This window comes from Haliotis asinina, chromosome 7, assembly GCF_037392515.1.
Source record: "Haliotis asinina isolate JCU_RB_2024 chromosome 7, JCU_Hal_asi_v2, whole genome shotgun sequence".
Classification (NCBI taxonomy): Eukaryota; Metazoa; Mollusca; class Gastropoda; order Lepetellida; family Haliotidae; genus Haliotis; species Haliotis asinina.
Window position 1 is genome coordinate 65,541,602 of NC_090286.1, and position 20,952 is coordinate 65,562,553.

General features: G+C 40.6%; 1 protein-coding gene across 2 annotated transcripts in view; it reads left to right on the top strand.

Annotated features, from left to right (window-relative positions):
* The window catches only part of LOC137290434 (protein FAM135A-like), a 77,628-nt gene that overhangs the window by 22,043 nt on the left and 34,633 nt on the right, over window positions 1–20,952 (top strand). For both annotated transcript variants that reach the window (XM_067821365.1, XM_067821364.1), the window contains exons 2-4: window positions 9,069–9,150; window positions 16,876–16,964; window positions 20,053–20,192. In XM_067821365.1, the coding sequence (XP_067677466.1) occupies window positions 9,074–9,150; window positions 16,876–16,964; window positions 20,053–20,192 (306 nt within the window). In that variant the 5' untranslated portion in view covers window positions 9,069–9,073. The remainder of the gene's footprint in view (window positions 1–9,068; window positions 9,151–16,875; window positions 16,965–20,052; window positions 20,193–20,952) is intronic.

Consider the following 20,952-nt stretch of genomic DNA (forward strand, 5'->3'; position numbering starts at 1 on the left):
ATGAAGTGAAAGTTATTACCTGTTGTTCCAGAAATGGCCCATGAAATTTGTAATGATGGAGCAAAACCCCATAAGGAAAACTTCTTTTCTAAAATCTGATGTAATGAGCAGGGAGTGAGCAGTTCTGGATGAAAACAGTTAGCACATGCTTGCAAATATATGTGTCAAATACCGGTATATTTTACAAGATGTTAACACAATATAAGAAATATGCTAGACTGTTGATTCACATCCAGCTATGTCTGTCTTAGGAAATAGCTATATTCTGTAAAAAGTATGGAAGTTGTCGCTAAGATTTTCCTTGGACTATCTTGAAGACAATATGAAGACTCTGGCCAGGGTTGTCCATGGTCTATCCTGTAGACAGTATAATGGCTTTGACTAGGGTTGTGCTTGTACTATCTTGTAGACAATATGGAAGCTGTGACTAGGGTTGTTCTTGGTTTATCTTATAGATAATATGGAGGCTCTGGCAAGGGTTGTCCTTGGTCTCACCGTAGACAATATGAACACTTGGAATATGGTTGTCCTTGGGCTATACTATAAACAGTATGAAGACTCTGAATAGAGTTGTCCTTTGTCTGTCCTGGAGAAGGTAAGAGGGTGTTGGCTAGGGTTGTCCTTGGACTAGCTTGTAGGCAATATGAATGCTCTTGCCAGGGTTGTCCTTGGACTAGCTGGTAGACAGTTAAAAAAGGCTCTGACTAGGGTTTTCCTTGGTCTATCTTGTATCATGAAGGTTCTGGCTAGAGTTTTCTTTGGACTATGCCGTAGACAGTTTGAAGGCTCTGGTCACGGTTTTCCTTGGTCTAGCTTGTAGACAGTACAAAGGCTGTGGCGAGGGTTGTCCTTGGGTGTGTCGTATTGAAGTTAAAGACAATACAATGGCTCTGGCCAGGGTAATATTTAGGCTATCCTCTAGATAGCATGCTTGTTTTTCTAGAGTTTTGTTTGGTCTTGGAGACAATATAATGGTTCTGGCCAGGGTAGTCCTTGGTCAATCTTGTAGATAGCATGATGTTTTTGGCTAGGGTTGTCTTTGGTCTGTCTTGCAGACAAAATGCAGGCTCCAACTAGGGTTGTACTTGAACCATATTGAAGACAGTAAGAATGCTCTAGCTAGGGTTGTAATTGGACTATCCTGTAGACAGTATGAAGGCTGTAACTAGTCTTGTCATTGGACTATCCTGTAGACAGTATGAAGGCTCCAACTAGGGTTGTCATTGGACTATCCTGTAGACAGCATGAAGGCTCCAACTAGGGTTGTCATTGGACTATCCTGTAGACAGTATGAAGGCTCCAACTAGGGTTGTCATTGGACTATCCTGTAGACAGTATGAAGGCTCCAACTAGGGTTGTCATTGGACTATCCTGTAGACAGTATGAAGGCTCTAACTAGGGTTGTCATTGAACTATCCTGTAGACAGTATGAAGTCTCTGGCTGGAGTTGTCCTTGGACTAGCTTGTAGACAGTATGAAGGCTGTTTATGGTGTCAACATTTTTGGACTACATTTTGTGACAGCTCTACGTGATGATGTTTTTGTCCTGTGTTTGACTCTCACAAAAAGGTTTGTTTGAGTATATGCCAACCAGTCAGTGAGCATTTTCCAGCTGCCAGTGTAGGGAGTAAAGTAATCAGTATTGTGTTCTAGACAGGCCAACAGCATATATCATTTTTTCTTGAACAAGCTAACAAGATGAGTCAGTTTTCAAGATTATAATATTGATTTACAGCTGGTATGTTTCCTTAACCTGACGAGTTATTGATCTGATTTTTCATTCTTATCACATATTTACAGTTTCTTTCTCAGTTTGAGAGGCATTGTTGAAGGAATGACATCAGTTATCTCCCCAGTGGTATAAGTGGAATTATCTCCCCAGTGGTATGTGTGGTATAATCTCCTTAACAGTATACATGATATTATCTCCCCAGTGGTATAAGTGGAATTATCTCCCCAGTGGTATGTGTGGTATAATCTCCTTAGTGGTATACATGATATTATCTCCCCAGTGGTATAAGTGGAATTATCTCCCCAGTGGTATAAGTGGAATTATCTCCCCAGTGGTATGTGTGGTATAATCTCCTTAGCGGTATACATGATATTATCTCCCCAGAGATATAAGTGGAATTATCTCCCCAGTGGTATGTGTGGTATAATCTCCTTAGTGGTATACATGATATTATCTCCCCAGTGGTATAAGTGGAATTATCTCCCCAGTGGTATAAGTGGAATTATCTCCCCAGTGGTATGTGTGGTATAATCTCCTTAGCGGTATACATGATATTATCTCCCCAGAGATATAAGTGGAATTATCTCCCCAGTGGTATGTGTGGTATAATCTCCTTAGTGGTATACATGATATTATCTCCCCAGTGGTATAAGTGGAATTATCTCCCCAGTGGTATAAGTGGAATTATCTCCCCAGTGGTATAAGTGGAATTATCTCCCCAGTGGTATGTGTGGTATAATCTCCTTAATGGTATACATGATATTATCTCCCCAGTGGTATAAGTGGAATTATCTCCCCAGTGGTATGTGTGGTGTAATCTCCTTAGCGGTATACATGATATTATCTCCCCAGTGGTATGTTTGGTATAATCTCCTTAATGGTATACATGATATTATCTCCCCAGTGGTATAAATGGAATTATCTCCCCAGTGGTATGTGTGGTATAATCTCCTTAGCGGTAAACATGATATTATCTCCCCAGTGGTATAAGTGGAATTATCTCCCCAGTGGTATGTTTGGTATAATCTCCTTAGTGGTATACATGATATTATCTCCCCAGTGGTATAAATGGAATTATCTCCCCAGTGGTATGTCTGGTATAATCTCCTTAGCAGTATACATACAACATGATATTATCTCCTAAGAGATATACAGTGTATTATCTCCCCTGTGATATACATGGTATTATAAGTTATCACATCGTGTCGAGGGAAATACAGAATTTTATCAGTTCCGAGTAAGGTTGTAAGGCCGGAGCCGGAGGCGAGGGGAATACAACCTTACTTAGGGACTGATAAAACCCTGTATTTCCTGAGACATGATGTGATAACGCATTTATCTAGCTGAATGTTTTCACTATGACTTTCGTAGTGGGAGTACACGACTTTTATACTCCCGCTCACGGATCGTGTACATGGTATTTTATCAGAGTCACGTGGACCAATCAAAACTCAACGTTCTTACATGAGGCTAGATAATAACCCTTAGGGGTATGTGTGGTATCTTCCCAGTGGTATACATGGTATTATTTTCCCAGATTTATACATGGTATTACTTCCCCAGTGGTTCCCATGCTATTACTTGCTGAGTTGTATGTGTGGTATTATCTCCCCTCTGGTATGCATGGTGATTTTTTCCCAGTGATATGTGTGGTATTAACTACTCAATCGTATTCATGGCATTATCTCCCCAGTGGTACATATGATATTATCCCCCTTGTGGTATGCTTGGTATTTTTCCCTATTGGTATGCATGGTATTATCTCCTTAGTGGTATACATGGTATTATCTCCCGAATGGTATGTGTGGTGTTATCTCCCCAGTGGCATGTATGGTATTATCTCCCCTAGTGGTATATATAGTATTTTTTCCTTAGTGGTATATATGTCATTATTACCCATAAGATATATTTGTCAAATTATGATTGGTCAATAATCAAAGCATACAAAACTTTGCAGGGTCAATACCTAACCATGTATGCAGGCCATAGGTATATGGTCCACTGTAGTTTCTCTCAGCAATCACAGAGGTCACAGGGTAGGAATAGCACTGTGAGAGAATTATTTAATATTCCATTGTGGATATTGTTTTTTAGGTCAGAATCACATTATTTAGTCATTTTAGGGGCTGAGCCAGCATATGTGATCCATCTTCATCAGGCAATAGTTACTTCATTGCATAGTGTATTGTGATTTAACAAAGCTGTGCTGTTGTTTTCTGCACTACAGATTGTGAATGATGCCTCAAGCAGGCAATTTTCTGGATTCAAATTGAAAATTTGACACAAATAATTTCAACACTATCATTAAAAGTAGTACAGAGTATGGATCAACCTTTACTGTCCTTGTCTTGACTTCAGAAGAGCGCAATATAGATGGACTATTATCATTATTATCCAAATCCAGTTTACTGTCCTGATTGTATATTATACCCTGTCTACTCAGTTTTGTGATTATCAGTAGCTTTCTGAATGTCATAATATTTACTTGTTACTGACAGAAACCTACTGTAAGTACATGTGAATTCAGCTCTCTTGTAATATTGATTTTGTAGACATACAGGCTATTTATCGTACCTTACCCATACCTAGCTGATGCGAGATCACAAAGACTCTGTAACATATCACAAAGTGTACATCACAAAAATCGCAAAGATTCAAGCAGTGACAAGGCTAGATGTGTCACCGTCACCAAGTCTAGATTAACCCCCAGTCTGTGGAAAGAAAGTAGCATTGATCCTTAGGTGGTAGAATCAAGTTGCACATCACCAGCAGATGGCAGGGAAACAAAGGAATCAATGTAGCGTTAAAACTTTATTTTCCGGAGATAATTCGACGATAAATCCACACATTCTATATTACTCGAGACACATATCCCAGTGTCAGGCTTTTGGACAATGTATGGCCAGAACCTTTTTACTAACCTTGAGTTGTAAGGTATTTGTTCATCTATTTCACATACAAATATCACATGTTTTCTACAAAAGTAGTGTTGATAACATAGTATCACGGAAACTGTTGCTGCTTTCCACATCCAGGGATTTTGTACGGTTTTTCGACGATGAGCCATACTTTTTGCTCCGCACTGCAAATGACTGCTGTAATCACGTGACTTCCTGTTTATATGTTGCCAGTCACTTTCACTTGCTATTTTTCGTTATATTGGCAACAAATTTTGCATCTGAAGTAGTATTAATGAACTCAGGTAAATAGTATTCATGTATTTGCCTTTTTATCTAATGTAGCTTCCAGATTTCCATTGTCAATAAAACTTCTCTTTATCCTGACTGGGAATCTCCCCGCCTGATGGAACTGCTAGTGCACTCCGATCATACTCCTCCAATATATCCCGAGAAAAGGAATTGTCGAAGACACCAGAAAGTGGAATTCAGCTTGGATACTTGATCATGACAGATTAGCCAAAGGAACATGAAAGGACCAGGTATTGAAAACACTGACGTAGCACGTATGAATACATGATATATTGATACAGCAATTTATTAAATGTTGAGATCTGCTGAACTCGTTAAACTGCATACTTTCAATTTAGGTTTGTTTTGTATTTCTATCATTATGATTGCTATCAAAAGGTATGTTTATTAGTCTGTCGATATGCTTGTCCCTCAGACATCAACCCTGATCTACAAGTTAGAGCACTGGTTGCCGGAGCAGTTCCCAGCACAGCTTTGTCACCATGTGGCTGTTTGATCCAACCTTAATGAACCAACACAATAGCCCCCTGTGGACCTGGTGTGATATAGCTCCAAGATGGTGCTAATGTGACTAGCAGGCTCATTTGATGCTATGCACCTGGTCTACATGCGTGGAGAATTATCACATTATAACTGTTGCCCATAGTTTGGTCTTTGAGCCAGTCTGCCGGTAGTTTGCATATAGTGGGACACCACCATCACTGATGAATTCCTGTAGGACTTGGTAATTGTTGAAAGTTTTGCTCTTTGACTGTGTGAACCAAAGCATTTCTGATGTGCTCCTTGTCTTGAGTGGTTATAGAGACATGTTCATGAATATTTGTTACAACACAAACAGTATCAAGTAGTTTCCTTCGGACTGAGGAAAATATCGTTTCACAGTATGAGTACTTTGATGTTCAACTGTATTGAATGTGTATGGATTTGTCATTGTAATTGAACAGGTGCCCAGTAAACAGTGCTTGTCGGCCCATGGAGATTGGTGACTAAACAGGTCCAAAGTAAACACTGCTTAAACTGTTTTAGACTGCTTGTCTCCCCATGGAGATTTGTGACTGAACACATTCCCAGTAAACAGTGCTTGTCTCCCCATGGGGATTTGTAACTGAACAGAGCCCCTATAAACTCTGCTTCTTTCCATTGAGATTTGTGACTGAACAGATCCCCCATTAACGGTGCTTGTCTCCCCTTGGAGATTTGTAACTGAACAGAGCCCCTGTAAACTGCTTCTCTCCATTGAGATTTGTGACTGAGCAGATCCCCCGTTAATGGTGCTTGTCTCCCCTTGGAGATTTGTAACTGGACAGGCCTCCAAGTAACAGTGCTTGTTTCACCATGGAGATTTGTGACTGCACAGATCCCCAGTAGACAGTGCTTGTCTCCCCATTGAGATTTGTGACTGAACAGATTGCCAGTAACCAGTGTCTCTCCATGGAGATTCTATGTCATGTTTGTGGAACAACCCCATGTTTTCAGCATGTGGAGGCCAACAAAATCCTGTTTTTATTTCTTAAATATCACATGCAACGTAAAACACAACTTTGCAGATTCTGATACCTTTCAGTATGCACATACCAAAACAAATCATCAAAAATGCCAATTCAACCTGTAAAGTTGAAACAAACACAATGGACAAAAAGGGTGTGAAATCAGAGTTCAAACGATCCACTAAATTTCCCCCAGGGCTGGGGGGAAAAAGTGGTTTGAACCACTGTGCTGTGCCTATAACGCATGCACAGTGAATAGCTTTGCAGAGCATGAAACAGTAGGTTTGCCTGGAGTATGAGGTCGTGAGCAGTAGTCTAATGTTCGTTGTGTACACAAACAAGTAAATAATTTGCTCGTTGCATAAAAAACATGTTGATTGTGGTAAGCAGCCTCTGTCACAGAGAAAACTCAATGTCTGGCTTATTGACACCTATATGTCTGCCTGCCTGTCTGCGAAAGACAATATTCAAATCAACAGCTTCAATCATTGACCACATGCAATTTGAACCTAACACGGATCAGGCTATACGCCATAAACAAAATGAATTGATTTAAGACTCGTGCACCCGAATCCTGTCTCTGCCACATTATGTAATTAGGTAGGTGTGATGCTTGTACACATGACATGTTTTTATGTCTGTGGGTTGCAAACAAACTACATCCATTTTTCTCAGATGACTGGATCTGACAGAAACTGGTACCAACTCTTGTCAGTTTCAAGTCCTACTTTGTACTTTGACGAATGACAGTTTCCAGCCATGCAGTAGTTCACCATCTCTACTGAGTTGGTTTTTGCTATCATTAAATAATGAATTCGTTAATTTAGGTACAAGTAAATGTATTTAAAACATGTTCCTTTAACCATAAATAGGAGGAAGTATTTTAGAGCTTGGAACAAGTTAAGTTTGCAATGTTGTACTTAGCAAAGACCATCCTTGTGTAAACAGAGAGCATGTGGACTATCCCTAATACATATGGAATTGGTTGTTCCAGATAAATCCTTATGCCTCTGTCAGCTCTGTAGATTGATTTTTGTGGGTAGTTGTATGTAGTTGTTGGTTCACACTAAGGAGGGGTGTGGTCGTAAAACTATTCCTCCACAGTGGATATCAGCAAGTCTCTTGTCTCCAGCACACATCAGTTGTGGTGGACTGCACGGCAGTGCACAGGATAGGACTGGCTTTGGGTGTATGAAGGATCCATTAGGACTGACCTGTGTAACAAGCATCTACTACCCAACATCCTACAGTTTCATGTATATGCAGCTTACACATGGCGCCTGTGTGATATAAGAGTACACAGGATCACTTACCTTGTGTCTACAGGGTGGACAGTGGGACACCAACAAGCCTGGAATGAATGACTGTACACAGTAACTAAATAGCATGATAGTGGACAGACCTGACATCACTGATTTTACCAGAATGTTTTTGTGATAAAACTAGTTCTATTCAGTGTTTATGAGTGAATACTGCTAAGTGGATTCTATCAAGTGATACTCTTCTTGACCTGGCTGATAATGGCATTAACGCCCAGTCTTCATGCAGTGAAATGCTTCATTGTGACAAGTGAAACCAGTTTCAGTGTGATATACAATAATATCATGATGTTATGATTGTGCTGTACTGTGGTGGCGTACATCCCCTGATGGACACCCTCACCATGTGAAGAAGTTTAGATTTATACCTTGCTGCAACGTGTTCCCATGGTTACTGCAACCCTCTCCCTCATTCATGCTAGACATAGTTACTGTGACATTTATATTTTAGTGGAAATCAAGTAATCTTTTATGAAGTGTTAAGTCAAATTTCCCACTGCTCATCTCATTATAACCTACCTGGTGTTGAGAGACACTTACCTAACCACACATTGTAGGGATATACTATCTACCTGACCACACGCTATATGGGGATACTTTCAAGCTGGTGTTCTTGGCACCTTGACCTGGAGTCGCAGCAAAGGTTCCTGTTTTACACTGAAGCACATGGGTTGCCCATATTCCCCGGAAATGGTTTAAACATGATATTGATAACAGCCGCAGTGATTTAAGACAGCTTGTGGGATGTTGCTTCCATTCAATGTCAATAGTTCCATGTCTAGATTTGCATGCATGGCGTCTAATCCTGACTATCCTAAAGTATGCTCTTGTCACTGTGTACAAGGTGTTTTCATATACACATGTTAAACTGCATAAACGAAGTGATTGTGTTATTGGTTGTCTTTGAAACCACAAAACTGAAAAGTGGTGTAGTGAAACCCATCTGACTCAACCATTAACAAATTCAGTTATGGGTATGTGACTGTGGGATGTGCTGCATATTTTAAACAGATCATTTGACAAGGATGGGTATTTTACTACGAGCGGTGCTGCATATTTTAAACAGATCCATTGACAATGATTGGTATTTGACTGTGGGATGTGCTGCATATTTTAAACAGGTCTTTAACTGTGAGATGTGCTGCATGTTTTAAATGGATCTATTGACAATGATGGGTATTTGACTGTGAGATGTGCTGCATATTTTATGTGGATCAATTGACAGTGATGGGTATTTGACTGTGAGCTGTGCTGTATTTCTAAAGTATAAGAAACTTGTTTCAAGTTGTGATCATGCACTGCTCCGATGTTGATCTTCCAGATGCGATGTGTGAACTGCAGGCCACCTTGGAGTTCTCGGTGGAGCTCAACAAGTTTTACAATGTAGATCTGTTCCAGAGAGGGTGAGTATCAACTTATGTTCCATGTTTTATATCATGTTTATCACCATGGATTATATCACACATGATGTCTTACTAGTAAGTTAGCATGAAATCATTTCAGTTTTGTCACACATTTATAAATCCCGTGTTGGCCAAAGTAAACCAGTGTTGTTTGGGCAGCTATCTTCTCTCAAGGCACAAGGCACCAGGGAATAGCCCAGAACCACCACACCAAAGATCAGCGTTTTATTCCCTGTGTCAGCATAACCCATTGTTAGTGTTCCCTGCTATGATATACTTGATATATTGCTGCAAGTCTTAAGAAAACAACTCACTAAGTCAACAATTACAATCAACTCAAAATTGTCTACATATAGTTCCTCACATGTAGTGGCACGTCATCCAGCTCGTGTGGTGGCACGTCATCCAGGTCGTGGAAGCACGTCATCCAGCTCGTGTGGTGGCACGTCATCAAGCTCGTGGTAGCACATCATCCAGCTCGTGTGGTGGCACGTCATCCAGTTCGTGTGGTGGCACGTCATCCAACTTGTGTGGTGACACATCATCCAGCTCATGTGGTGGTATGTCATCCAGCTCATGGTAGCATGTCATCCAGCTCGTGTGGTGACACGTCATCCAGCTCATGGTAGCACGTCATCCAGCTCGTGTGGTGGGACGTCATCCAACTCCTATGGTGGCACATGATCATACTTATATGTCACTGGAGTGTTACTGAGTGGCTTTTGGAAATTCTCCGTTTTTCTTGGTAAATTTGTTCATTTTAGCATGGCTTTATTTTTCATTTTAGAAGTCATAATATATTTATATCTCACTGACTGAGTGGCATATGTGGGTCAGCCCATGCCATCACTATCCCTCCAGCAAGCTGTCTGTTATTTGCATCAGTGTCTTAAACAACACCCTGACATCCACTGGCCTGTAGTTTGTTGTACACTGGACAAACTGTACCGGTTCATACAACTTCATAAATACCACCATGACATGGCCCTGCTGTTCTGTTTATCTCTGTACTGAATCAATAAGAAGCCAATTATGTTAGGAGAATGCAGGCACATGGGTGTTTACAGGTAGCCTGTTCATTGAGAACTCCAATCTATATCTGCCCAGGACACTGGATAGGGACCACACCCGCTGGCTTGATTCTCCAGATAAGGGATGGGTCATTCATTGTATGTGGGATGGGCCAATGATGTTTCTGGCAATGAATGCACTTCAGACATCAACCCCTCCCGGAATAGTTGATGACAGACTCAATATGCAGCATGTTGTTGGGAAAATAATGCAGATATCATCAATAATTAACAGTAATATGACAGCCTGTCTCTCCAGTGGCTTAGCTCACGCGGCTTGCTTAAAGTTGGTACAGACTGCCCTGTTGTCCAAGGCATTGCAGTTTCCAGTACAGAGTTGTCTCTTGGGCATGCAAACTGCAGTGATCATGGTTTCACTAATCACCGGGCTAGCTATTCTCAAAACATTCATAGGATCACAAATTTCTTGAACCCTGGATATGATGATACCTAACACATTTGCTACTGTCAAAGTTGAGAATTCCCATGGCTATGAACATTTCGAGAATGAGGGCCAAGATACTGTGGATTAAGGTTCTGCATCTGTCAGGACAACATTCAAGCTTTAAGCTTACAGCATTCAGCACGAAACACAACTCACCCAATTCAAACAGCTCACCCTGCTTGCTTACATACTCATCTCACTCAACTCACCCAAGTCACTCACTCACCCACATAACTCATTCAACTCACCCGCTTATGCTGATAACAACCCCAACATAATTACACTAATGTGTAACACAATCACTTCCATATTGTTTTCCAACAGCAAGATTGAGCGGTTTTCAAACCAGGAAGCCTTATTATACATGACCTACTGGGTGCATGATAAAATAATATCATGATGTGGCCACACCCTTGTGTGAACTTCTGTAAGCCATATTTTATCTGGATATTGATCATGTTAATAATTCAGATAAGAACTGAAACTAGCTCTGCTGCACACTCCCACTGTACAGGACTAGATATGATTTCATGGGAAACAACTTAAATGTTATTGAATAGTAGACTGTTAGCTCAATTTGTATGTATTCTACTTAAATGAAATTAAAGAAGATCCATTTCTTTCATAACACCATAGTTCATATGATGCCATGACAAATTATCTTAGGCAGTAAGAAAAAAATTTTTGTTGATCCCTTTCCACTTGGCCTTGAAACAGTATGGCCATTTGTGCCATATCTGCCTTGTTAACAGATCCGAGAATGCCTGGCTAGTCGACAGTCTAGGTAAATTTAGACTCGTATTATTCGTTACACTGCTGTACTGAGTCTAACAAACTCCAGCAGAATGTCATGTCACCTAACCTTTTCAACTGACCAGTCAGAACACAGATTACTCAATCACAAAAGTTAACATTTGCACATACCTTTTGATTTTCTCAAACCTCTGTCACTCCCAACACGTACCACAATACACAGTTAATGATCTACTCAAATCTCTGCCACTCCCAACATGTACCACAATACACAGTTAATGATCTACTCAAACCTCTGTCACTCCCAACACGTACCACAATACTCAGTTAATGATTTACTCAAATCTCTGTCACTCCCAACACGTACCACAATACACAGTTAATGATTTACTCAAATCTCTGCCACTCCCAACACGTACCACAACACTCAGTTAATGATTTACTCAGACCTCTGCCACTCCCAACACGTACCACAATACACAGTTAATGATTTACTCAAATCTCTGTCACTCCCAACACGTACCACAATACACAGTTAATGATTTACTCATACCTCTGCCACTCCCAATACGTACCACAATACACAGTTAATGATTTACTCAAATCTCTGTCACTCCCAACACGTACCACAATACACAGTTAATGATTTACTCAAATCTCTGTCACTCCCAACATGTACCACAATACACAGTTAATGATCTACTCAAATCTCTGTCACTCCCAACACGTACCACAATACACAGTTAATGATCTACTCAAATCTCTGCCGCTCCCAACATGTACCACAATACACAGTTAATGATTTACTCAAATCTCTGCCACTCCCAACACGTACCACAATACTCAGTTAATGATTTACTCAAATCTCTGCCACTCCCAACACGTACCACAACACTCAGTTAATGATTTACTCAGACCTCTGCCACTCCCAATACGTACCACAATACACAGTTAATGATTTACTCAAATCTCTGCCACTCCCAACACGTACCACAATACACAGTTAATGATTTACTCAAATCTCTGTCACTCCCAACATGTACCACAATACACAGTTAATGATTTACTCAAACCTCTGCCCCTCCCAACACGTACCACATTACTCAGTTAATGATTTACTCAAATCTCTGCCACTCCCAACATGTAAAACAATACACAGTTAATGATCTACTCAAATCTCTGTCACTCCCAACACGTACCACAATACACAGTTAATGATTTACTCAAATCTCTGCCACTCCCAACACGTACCACAATACACAGTTAATGATCTACTCAAATCTCTGCCACTCCCAACACCTACCACAATACACAGTTAATGATTTACTCAAATCTCTGTCATTTGGGCAAAGTTGCACACATGAATTAAATGACTGGTCCTTGATGCCTACAGTCAGGTCATCTGTCCAACACAGAGACCTGATGCCATGTGCGTCATTGTCATCGGTTAACTAACAGCTGTGTGGATTTGTTGCCCACTGCTGGAATAGAGCAGCACCAGTAGTGAAACAGCTGGCGTGTGTTGACTGGACATATTTCAAAAGCGTATTGACTCACCTCTGTAGTCAGATGTTGGCATTTACACTTCTGAGATTACAGTCGTGTGGTGACTGGCATGTAGCGGCATGGCTCATGTGCATTATGGATAAACTTCTCCAGTATGCCACTTTTTTTAGCTCACCTGCAACATATTTCATGTTATGGGGTGTGTTGAAAAGGTTTTCACGTTTAAATATCCTTGAGACCACATGTGTGTAACTGTGACTCTGCAGCTTCTTAGCCCAGTGGTTAATGTGTTAGAATAATAGACAATCCCATTAACAATATCATGGATGATCTCAGTAAAAGTATGGCTTATCCGGGGTAAAAATATGCCTGTTTTGATTGTTAGCGCTATGAGTATTCACCTTGTGAGTGGAGTTTGGCGCAATATATATGCACATATTATTATATTTTACAGATTAAGATTGATATGCAGCAGAGAGGGTTTTGGTGATCCTGGCACAGTCAGTCCGATAAGGCTCATCATCAGCTCAGGGCCCTTGCCCACTCTACACACTGCCCAGACAGCGAATGGGACTTCTCCCAGGAAACACTGCCTAATGATGACACCAAGAACTTTCCGGAGAATATGAAGGCTTCCCACACTACAGACTTCTGCATTACCCAGATTGTCAGAAGGGCTGTGCTCCCGGTGGAGAACCCGGGCACTTTCATGATCTGTGCCAAGGGATCAAAAGGTACCAAACCAAGGGCACCGAAAACAATGGGGAGCCTGATGACAGTGTACTTGGGATGCAAGTGAGACATTTCAAAGGCGAGGTCCGCATATTTATCATTCTTTTCCTGAATCTTGCCAATCACGTTGGTGTCAAAAGGGACAGAAAATTCAATGATATAAATAATTTCATTGGTTTTATCAAAAAGGACAAGATCAGGTTTGTTGGCTTGAATTCGTCTCAGGCTGTATATTGGCCTATTCCAGAGAAGTTTAAAAGCATCATTTTCCGGACGCCCTGGACATGTTCAGGGTCGTACCATGGATGGACCTCGGTTTCAAAGCCACAGACATGGCGGAGATGATAGTAAAAGCAAAGAGCCATGCCATCATGTCTTTTAAGATAAGCTGTTTGTGCCAAGGAAGGGCATCCATTGACAAGGTGTTGGACAGTCTCTGTAAATTCATTGCAAAGACGACATTTCATGTTAACATTTTGATTAAGAATCACATTCATTGCGATTCATGACTGGTCCTGAGCAGCGAAACGGAAGCCCTTGGTTTCACATTTGAGACCAGCCGACTTCATCCAGGCAAAGGAGTCGGTTGGATTGCTGTTCTGTTCCACACACTTCATGTACACACAATGTAATGGCTCCTCGGACATCTTCTCCGCAAAGGACCGACTCTGGGCAGACTTGGTAAAGGACTTCACCTGGTTTACTCCCATTGCTATATGTGGATTTTAGATGTTCTGACCAAGATATTCTTGGTTGGGTTCCCCTTGGGCAAGTCCCATCTCCAGTGTGGTTGGTTTGACTACCGGAGGAAGGTTGACTGGCCTGCAGAGTTAAAAGATGTTTCGTTCCTTGTTTGTCGGTTACCCAGTGGAAAACCAGCTTCAGGGTGCCAGCCCTAACTGAGTGATGTGCGTTCAGTTCAGGGAACAAAATTCCCCTGTCTGGCCCCACCACGAAGAGGCCTACTTGTTATATTATTATTTTACAGATTTATTATAAAAGTAAAGAATCTCTGGTGATCCTAGAAAAATAGTAGCATCATTAGCTTTATCATACAGTGCATAGTGTTGTCAACAGAAAAAAGTCAACAGATATTTTCGGTATCCATTAGTGTTATATACGGATATTGATGCAGATTAGAGAGGTCATGGTTTCACAGTTCCAAAAAACAAGGTGTCAAGGGTCAGTGGTCATGTCCGTGGCTATGGTACTGTCAGTGTTTTGATCGCAGGTAAGTCATGTCTGGTTATGATAGATGGAGCAGATTACAAAGCGAAGATAGAGATTCATAGGCTGACAAAGATGCCAACATCAGTTCCCTGACCGACTGTCAGTGTTATTGAGAGAATAGCTCAGGAATGCGGGTCACAATGTCACACGAACATTAAAGTGTATTTGTTGTTCAAAGGGCAGTTGAAGGTTTCTGAGGTTCCACACGAGTTTGTTGTTATTATTTAAACACAAGCTAATATTTGTTGTCAACAATGCATGCTTTAACATAAAAACTAACTGGGAACTAAATGACCTAATGCATTCAGCTGGGTTTTCAGGAGAAGTTTGCATCACCAAGCTTCTGACATCACGTATTACTATGCACATATTTGTGACATCATAGATATGTGGGCACATCCCACAAATTTTAGTTTCATGATATGTGGCAAATGAAATCGCATTTTTTAAAATTATAAAGCAAGAATGACATTGTATCATAAATAGGTTATCACACTCGTGTGTTTTGGGGTCGTTAATATCCTGCGTTAGGAATAAACACTATGTAATCAGCTCACCAAGGCTTGTGACATACAATGTTTATTCCTAATGCAGGATGTTAACCATCCCAAAACACACTCGCATAATAACCTTTTTGTCCCATTAACTGTTATAGTATCATTGGTGATCCCAGTAACTGTAGTAGTCACTAGTGATCACAGTAACTGTATTCATTGTCCCTTGCTGCAACACAGAACAGGGGACTATGTATTCAGCAATGTCCATCCGTACATATATACAGATGTCCCATATGTCTTCAAATTTGTCGTACCAGTGAAGGTGCCGGGGTAGAATAGGCCTTCAGCAACACATGCTTGCCATAAAAGGCGACTATGCTTGTCGTAAGAGGTGACTAATTGGATCAGGTGGTCAGGCTCGCTGACTTGGTTGACACATGTCATCGGTTCCCAATTGTGCAGATCAATGCTCATGTCGTTGATCACTGGATTGTTTGGTCCAGACTTCATTATTTACAGACCGTCGCCATATTGCTGGAATATTGCTGAGTGCGGCGTAAAACTAAACTCACTCACTCACTCAAATTTGTTGACAGCCAAGGGGAAAATAAGGTCAAGGTCACCACAACAGTCTGACCACTTTTCAAAACTCTTGTTAAGTGTCTCACGAACAGTTTTACCCAATGTTTTCAAATTTGGTGACAACCTACTTTGTTGGACTACACAGACAACAGTTGATTGGGTGATCATAACCTTTTTCACTTTAACCACTTTTCAAACTTTTGTAAATGTGTCTTCAGTTATGTTGACAGCCTACACTGGGTGATTATCCAGACACCAGTCATTTCAGGTGTATATGTTTTAATTATTTCTTTCTTCTTTAGTGGTGGGAGACATTGATTGCAATGTTGGTGGCAAACACTTGTATCACTGGCGATCCCGGTAATTGTAATATGGTCTTTGGTATGGTTATCACGATTCATCAATGCACTGCTGCATCGTCAGCAAATTTTGTGACATATGGTGCATGTGATTTTATATCGATACATATTGTCAATTACTATTTTGAAAAGTTTGTTTATTTCTTGTTTGTTAAATGCAGACAGGGCAAAATATTAAAACAATGAGTCTTAACACATTTGTCGCCTGTATTTGTTAAACAGAACAGCAAAAATGAGTTGTTGAGAGTGAATGATGGGTACTTAGCTGATGGGTGGTTGTCTATTAATCTCTACCTATAACAGAAATGACTTGGATTAGTTGCTGGTGGCTTCCAGTGAACTACATTTCAACACCAGACAGCTTATCATAAAGGTAATGGCTGCTTGTTATGCACAGAATGTTGAAAATGACATATCCTGATACATATTGTATCGTGACTTTTGTATCGTGATATGTATCGTTTTGTGAGGAACCTGTATCATAACACCCCTAGTCATTGGTGATCCCAGTGATGGTGATTGTATTATTATAACACATGGGACTGTTTCAGCTATTATCAAGTACGATGTGCCCTGAAGACTCCACCCAAAGCCCCTGCCAAGACAGAAGTGAGCATCGCAAAGTCTCCTGCCAGTCAAGGTGAGTTGTAACACTGTATTAGATGGATCCTGTGGGATATAGTGAAGGTGATGTAGGACAAGGTGATATTACATTGGAGCTGTAGGTCTGGCCATGTGATACGGTGAAAGTGATATGTAACAAGGTGATATTACATTGGAGCTGTAGGTCTGGCCATGTGATACGGTGAAAGTGATATGTAACAAGGTGATATTACATTGGAGCTGTAGGTCTGGCTGTGTGATATGGGATATGGTGAAGATGATGTAGGACAAGGTGATATTACATTGGAACTGTAGGTTTGACTGTGTGATATGGGATATGGTGAAAGTGATATGTAACAAGGTGATATTACATTGGAGCTGTAGGTCTGGCCATGTGATACGGTGAAAGTGATATGTAACAAGGTAATATTACATTGGAGGTGTAGGTCTGGCCATGTGATACGGTGAAAGTGATATGTAACAAGGTGATATTACATTGGAGCTGTAGGTCTGGCCATGTGATATGGTGAAAGTGATATGTAACAAGGTGATATTACATTGGAACTGTAGGTTTGACTGTGTGATATGGGATATGGTGAAAGTGATATGTAACAAGGTGATATTACATTGGAGGTGTAGGTCTGGCTGTGTGATATGGGATACGGTGAAAGTGATATGTAACAAGGTGATATTACATTGGAGGTGTAGGTCTGGCTGTGTGATATGGGATATGGTGAAAGTGATATGTAACAAGGTAATATTACATTGGAACTGTAGGTTTGACTGTGTGATATGGGATATGGTGAAAGTGATATGTAACAAGGTGATATTACATTGGAGCTGTAGGTCTGGCTGTGTGATATGGGATATGGTGAAAGTGATATGTAACAAGGTGATATTACATTGGAGCTTTAGGTCTGGCCATGTGATACGGTGAAAGTGATATGTAACAAGGTGATATTACATTGGAGGTGTAGGTCTGGCTGTGTGATATGGGATATGGTGAAAGTGATATGTAACAAGGTGATATTACATTGGAGCTTTAGGTCTGGCCATGTGATACGGTGAAAGTGATATGTAACAAGGTGATATTACATTGGAGGTGTAGGTCTGGCTGTGTGATATGGGATATGGTGAAAGTGATATGTAACAAGGTGATATTACATTGGAGCTTTAGGTCTGGCCATGTGATACGGTGAAAGTGATATGTAACAAGGTAATATTACATTGGAGGTGTAGGTCTGGCTGTGTGATATGGGATATGGTGAAAGTGATATGTAACAAGGTGATATTACATTGGAGGTGTAGGTCCTGCTGTGTGATATGGGATATGGTGAAAGTGATATGTAACAAGGTGATATTACATTGGAGCTTTAGGTCTGGCCATGTGATACGGTGAAAGTGATATGTAACAAGGTGATATTACATTGGAGGTGTAGGTCTGGCTGTGTGATATGTGATACGGTGAAAGTGATATGTAACAAGGTGATATTACATTGGAGCTTTAGGTCTGCCCATGTGATACGGTGAAAGTGATATGTAACAAGGTGATATTACATTGGAGGTGTAGGTCTGGCTGTGTGATATGGGATATGGTGAAAGTGATATGTAACAAGGTGATATTACATTGGAGCTTTAGGTCTGGCCATGTGATACGGTGAAAGTGATATGTAACAAGGTGATATTACATTGGAGGTGTAGGTCTGGCTGTGTGATATGGGATATGGTGAAAGTGATATGTAACAAGGTGATATTACATTGGAGCTTTAGGTCTGGCCATGTGATACGGTGAAAGTGATATGTAACAAGGTAATATTACATTGGAGGTGTAGGTCTGGCTGTGTGATATGGGATATGGTGAAAGTGATATGTAACAAGGTGATATTACATTGGAGGTGTAGGTCCTGCTGTGTGATATGGGATATGGTGAAAGTGATATGTAACAAGGTGATATTACATTGGAGCTTTAGGTCTGGCCATGTGATACGGTGAAAGTGATATGTAACAAGGTGATATTACATTGGAGGTGTAGGTCTGGCTGTGTGATATGTGATACGGTGAAAGTGATATGTAACAAGGTGATATTACATTGGAGCTTTAGGTCTGCCCATGTGATACGGTGAAAGTGATATGTAACAAGGTGATATTACATTGGAGCTGTAGGTCTGGCCATGTGATACGGTGAAAGTGATATGTAACAAGGTAATATTACATTGGAGCTTTAGGTCTGGCTGTGTGATATGGGATATGGTGAAGATGATGTAGGACAAGGTGATATTACATTGGAACTGTAGGTTTGACTGTGTGATATGGGATACGGTGAAAGTGATATGTAACAAGGTGATATTACATTGGAACTGTAGGTCTGGCTGTGTGATATGGGATATGGTGAAAGTGATATGTAACAAGGTGATATTACATTGGAGGTGTAGGTCTGGCCATGTGATACGGTGAAAGTGATATGTAACAAGGTGATATTACATTGGAGGTGTAGGTCTGGCTGTGTGATATGGGATATGGTGAAAGTGATATGTAACAAGGTGATATTACATTGGAGCTTTAGGTCTGGCCGTGTGATACAGTGAAAGTGATATGTAACAAGGTGATATTACATTGGAGGTGTAGGTCTGGCTGTGTGATATGGGATATGGTGAAAGTGATATGTAACAAGGTGATATTACATTGGAGCTTTAGGTCTGGCCATGTGATACGGTGAAAGTGATATGTAACAAGGTGATATTACATTGGAGCTGTAGGTCTGGCTGTGTGATATGGGATATGGTGAAGGTGATATGGGACAAGGTGATATTACATTGGAACTGTAGGTTTGACTGTGTGATATGGGATACGGTGAAAATGATATGGGACAAGGTGATATTACATTGGAGGTGATGGTCTGGCTGTGTGATATGGGATATGGTGAAAGTGATGTAGGACATGATGATATTACATTGGAGGTGTAGGTCTGGCCATGTGATACGTGAAGGTGATATGGAACACTGTTATATACCTTGTGAAAGTACGTGTTTGATAAGAGAAAATAGAGTGTGTTAAGACAGTGAAAAGAAAGTATGTGAAGACAGCCTGAGTACAATGTGTTGAGGCAGTACAACATTTTGCTGCAGGAGGTAACCAGAGCCTATCAGCTACTATCATCAATGATGTGGCGGTCAGCAAAACTTTCCAGATACTGTACCGCAACGAGGACCTGCCTGTCAATGATGTGTTCTTGTACCGGATACACACACTAGTTGACAGTACCAAGGTAAGGTTACACACTCAGGTTGACAGTACCAAGATAAGGATAAACATTGTAGTTGACAGTACCAAGGTAAGGATACACCCTCTAGTTGACAGTACCAAGGTAAAGAAACAGACTCAAGTTGAAAGTACCAAGGTAAGGATACAGACACTAGTTGACAGTACCAAGGTAAAGACACAGACTGCAGTTGACAGTACCAGATAAGGAAAATCACACTAGTTAACAGTACCTAGGTAAGTATACACTTACTAGTTACAGTACAAAGATAAGGATACACAGTACCAAGGTAAGGATACACACACTTGTTAACAGTACCAAGGTAAAGATACACTTACTAGTTAAGTGTCCTATAGAGTACTAGTATACGTGTTTCCCACAGACTTATATTATACACCATGTTTCCTATAGAGTACTAGTATACACCATGTCTCCTATAAACTACTGGTATACACCATGTTTCCTATAGACTACTGGTATACACCATGTTTCCTATAGACTACTGGTATACACCATGTTTCCTGCAGAGTACTGGTATACACCATGTTTCCTGTAGACTACTGGTATACACCATGTTTCCTATAGACTACTAGTATATACCATGTTTCCTATATACTACTGGTATACACCATGTCTCCTATAAACTACTGGTATACACCATGTTTCCTATAGACTACTGGTATACACCATGTTTCCTATAGACTACTGGTATACACCATGTTTCCTATATACTACTGGTATACACCATGTCTCCTATAAACTACTG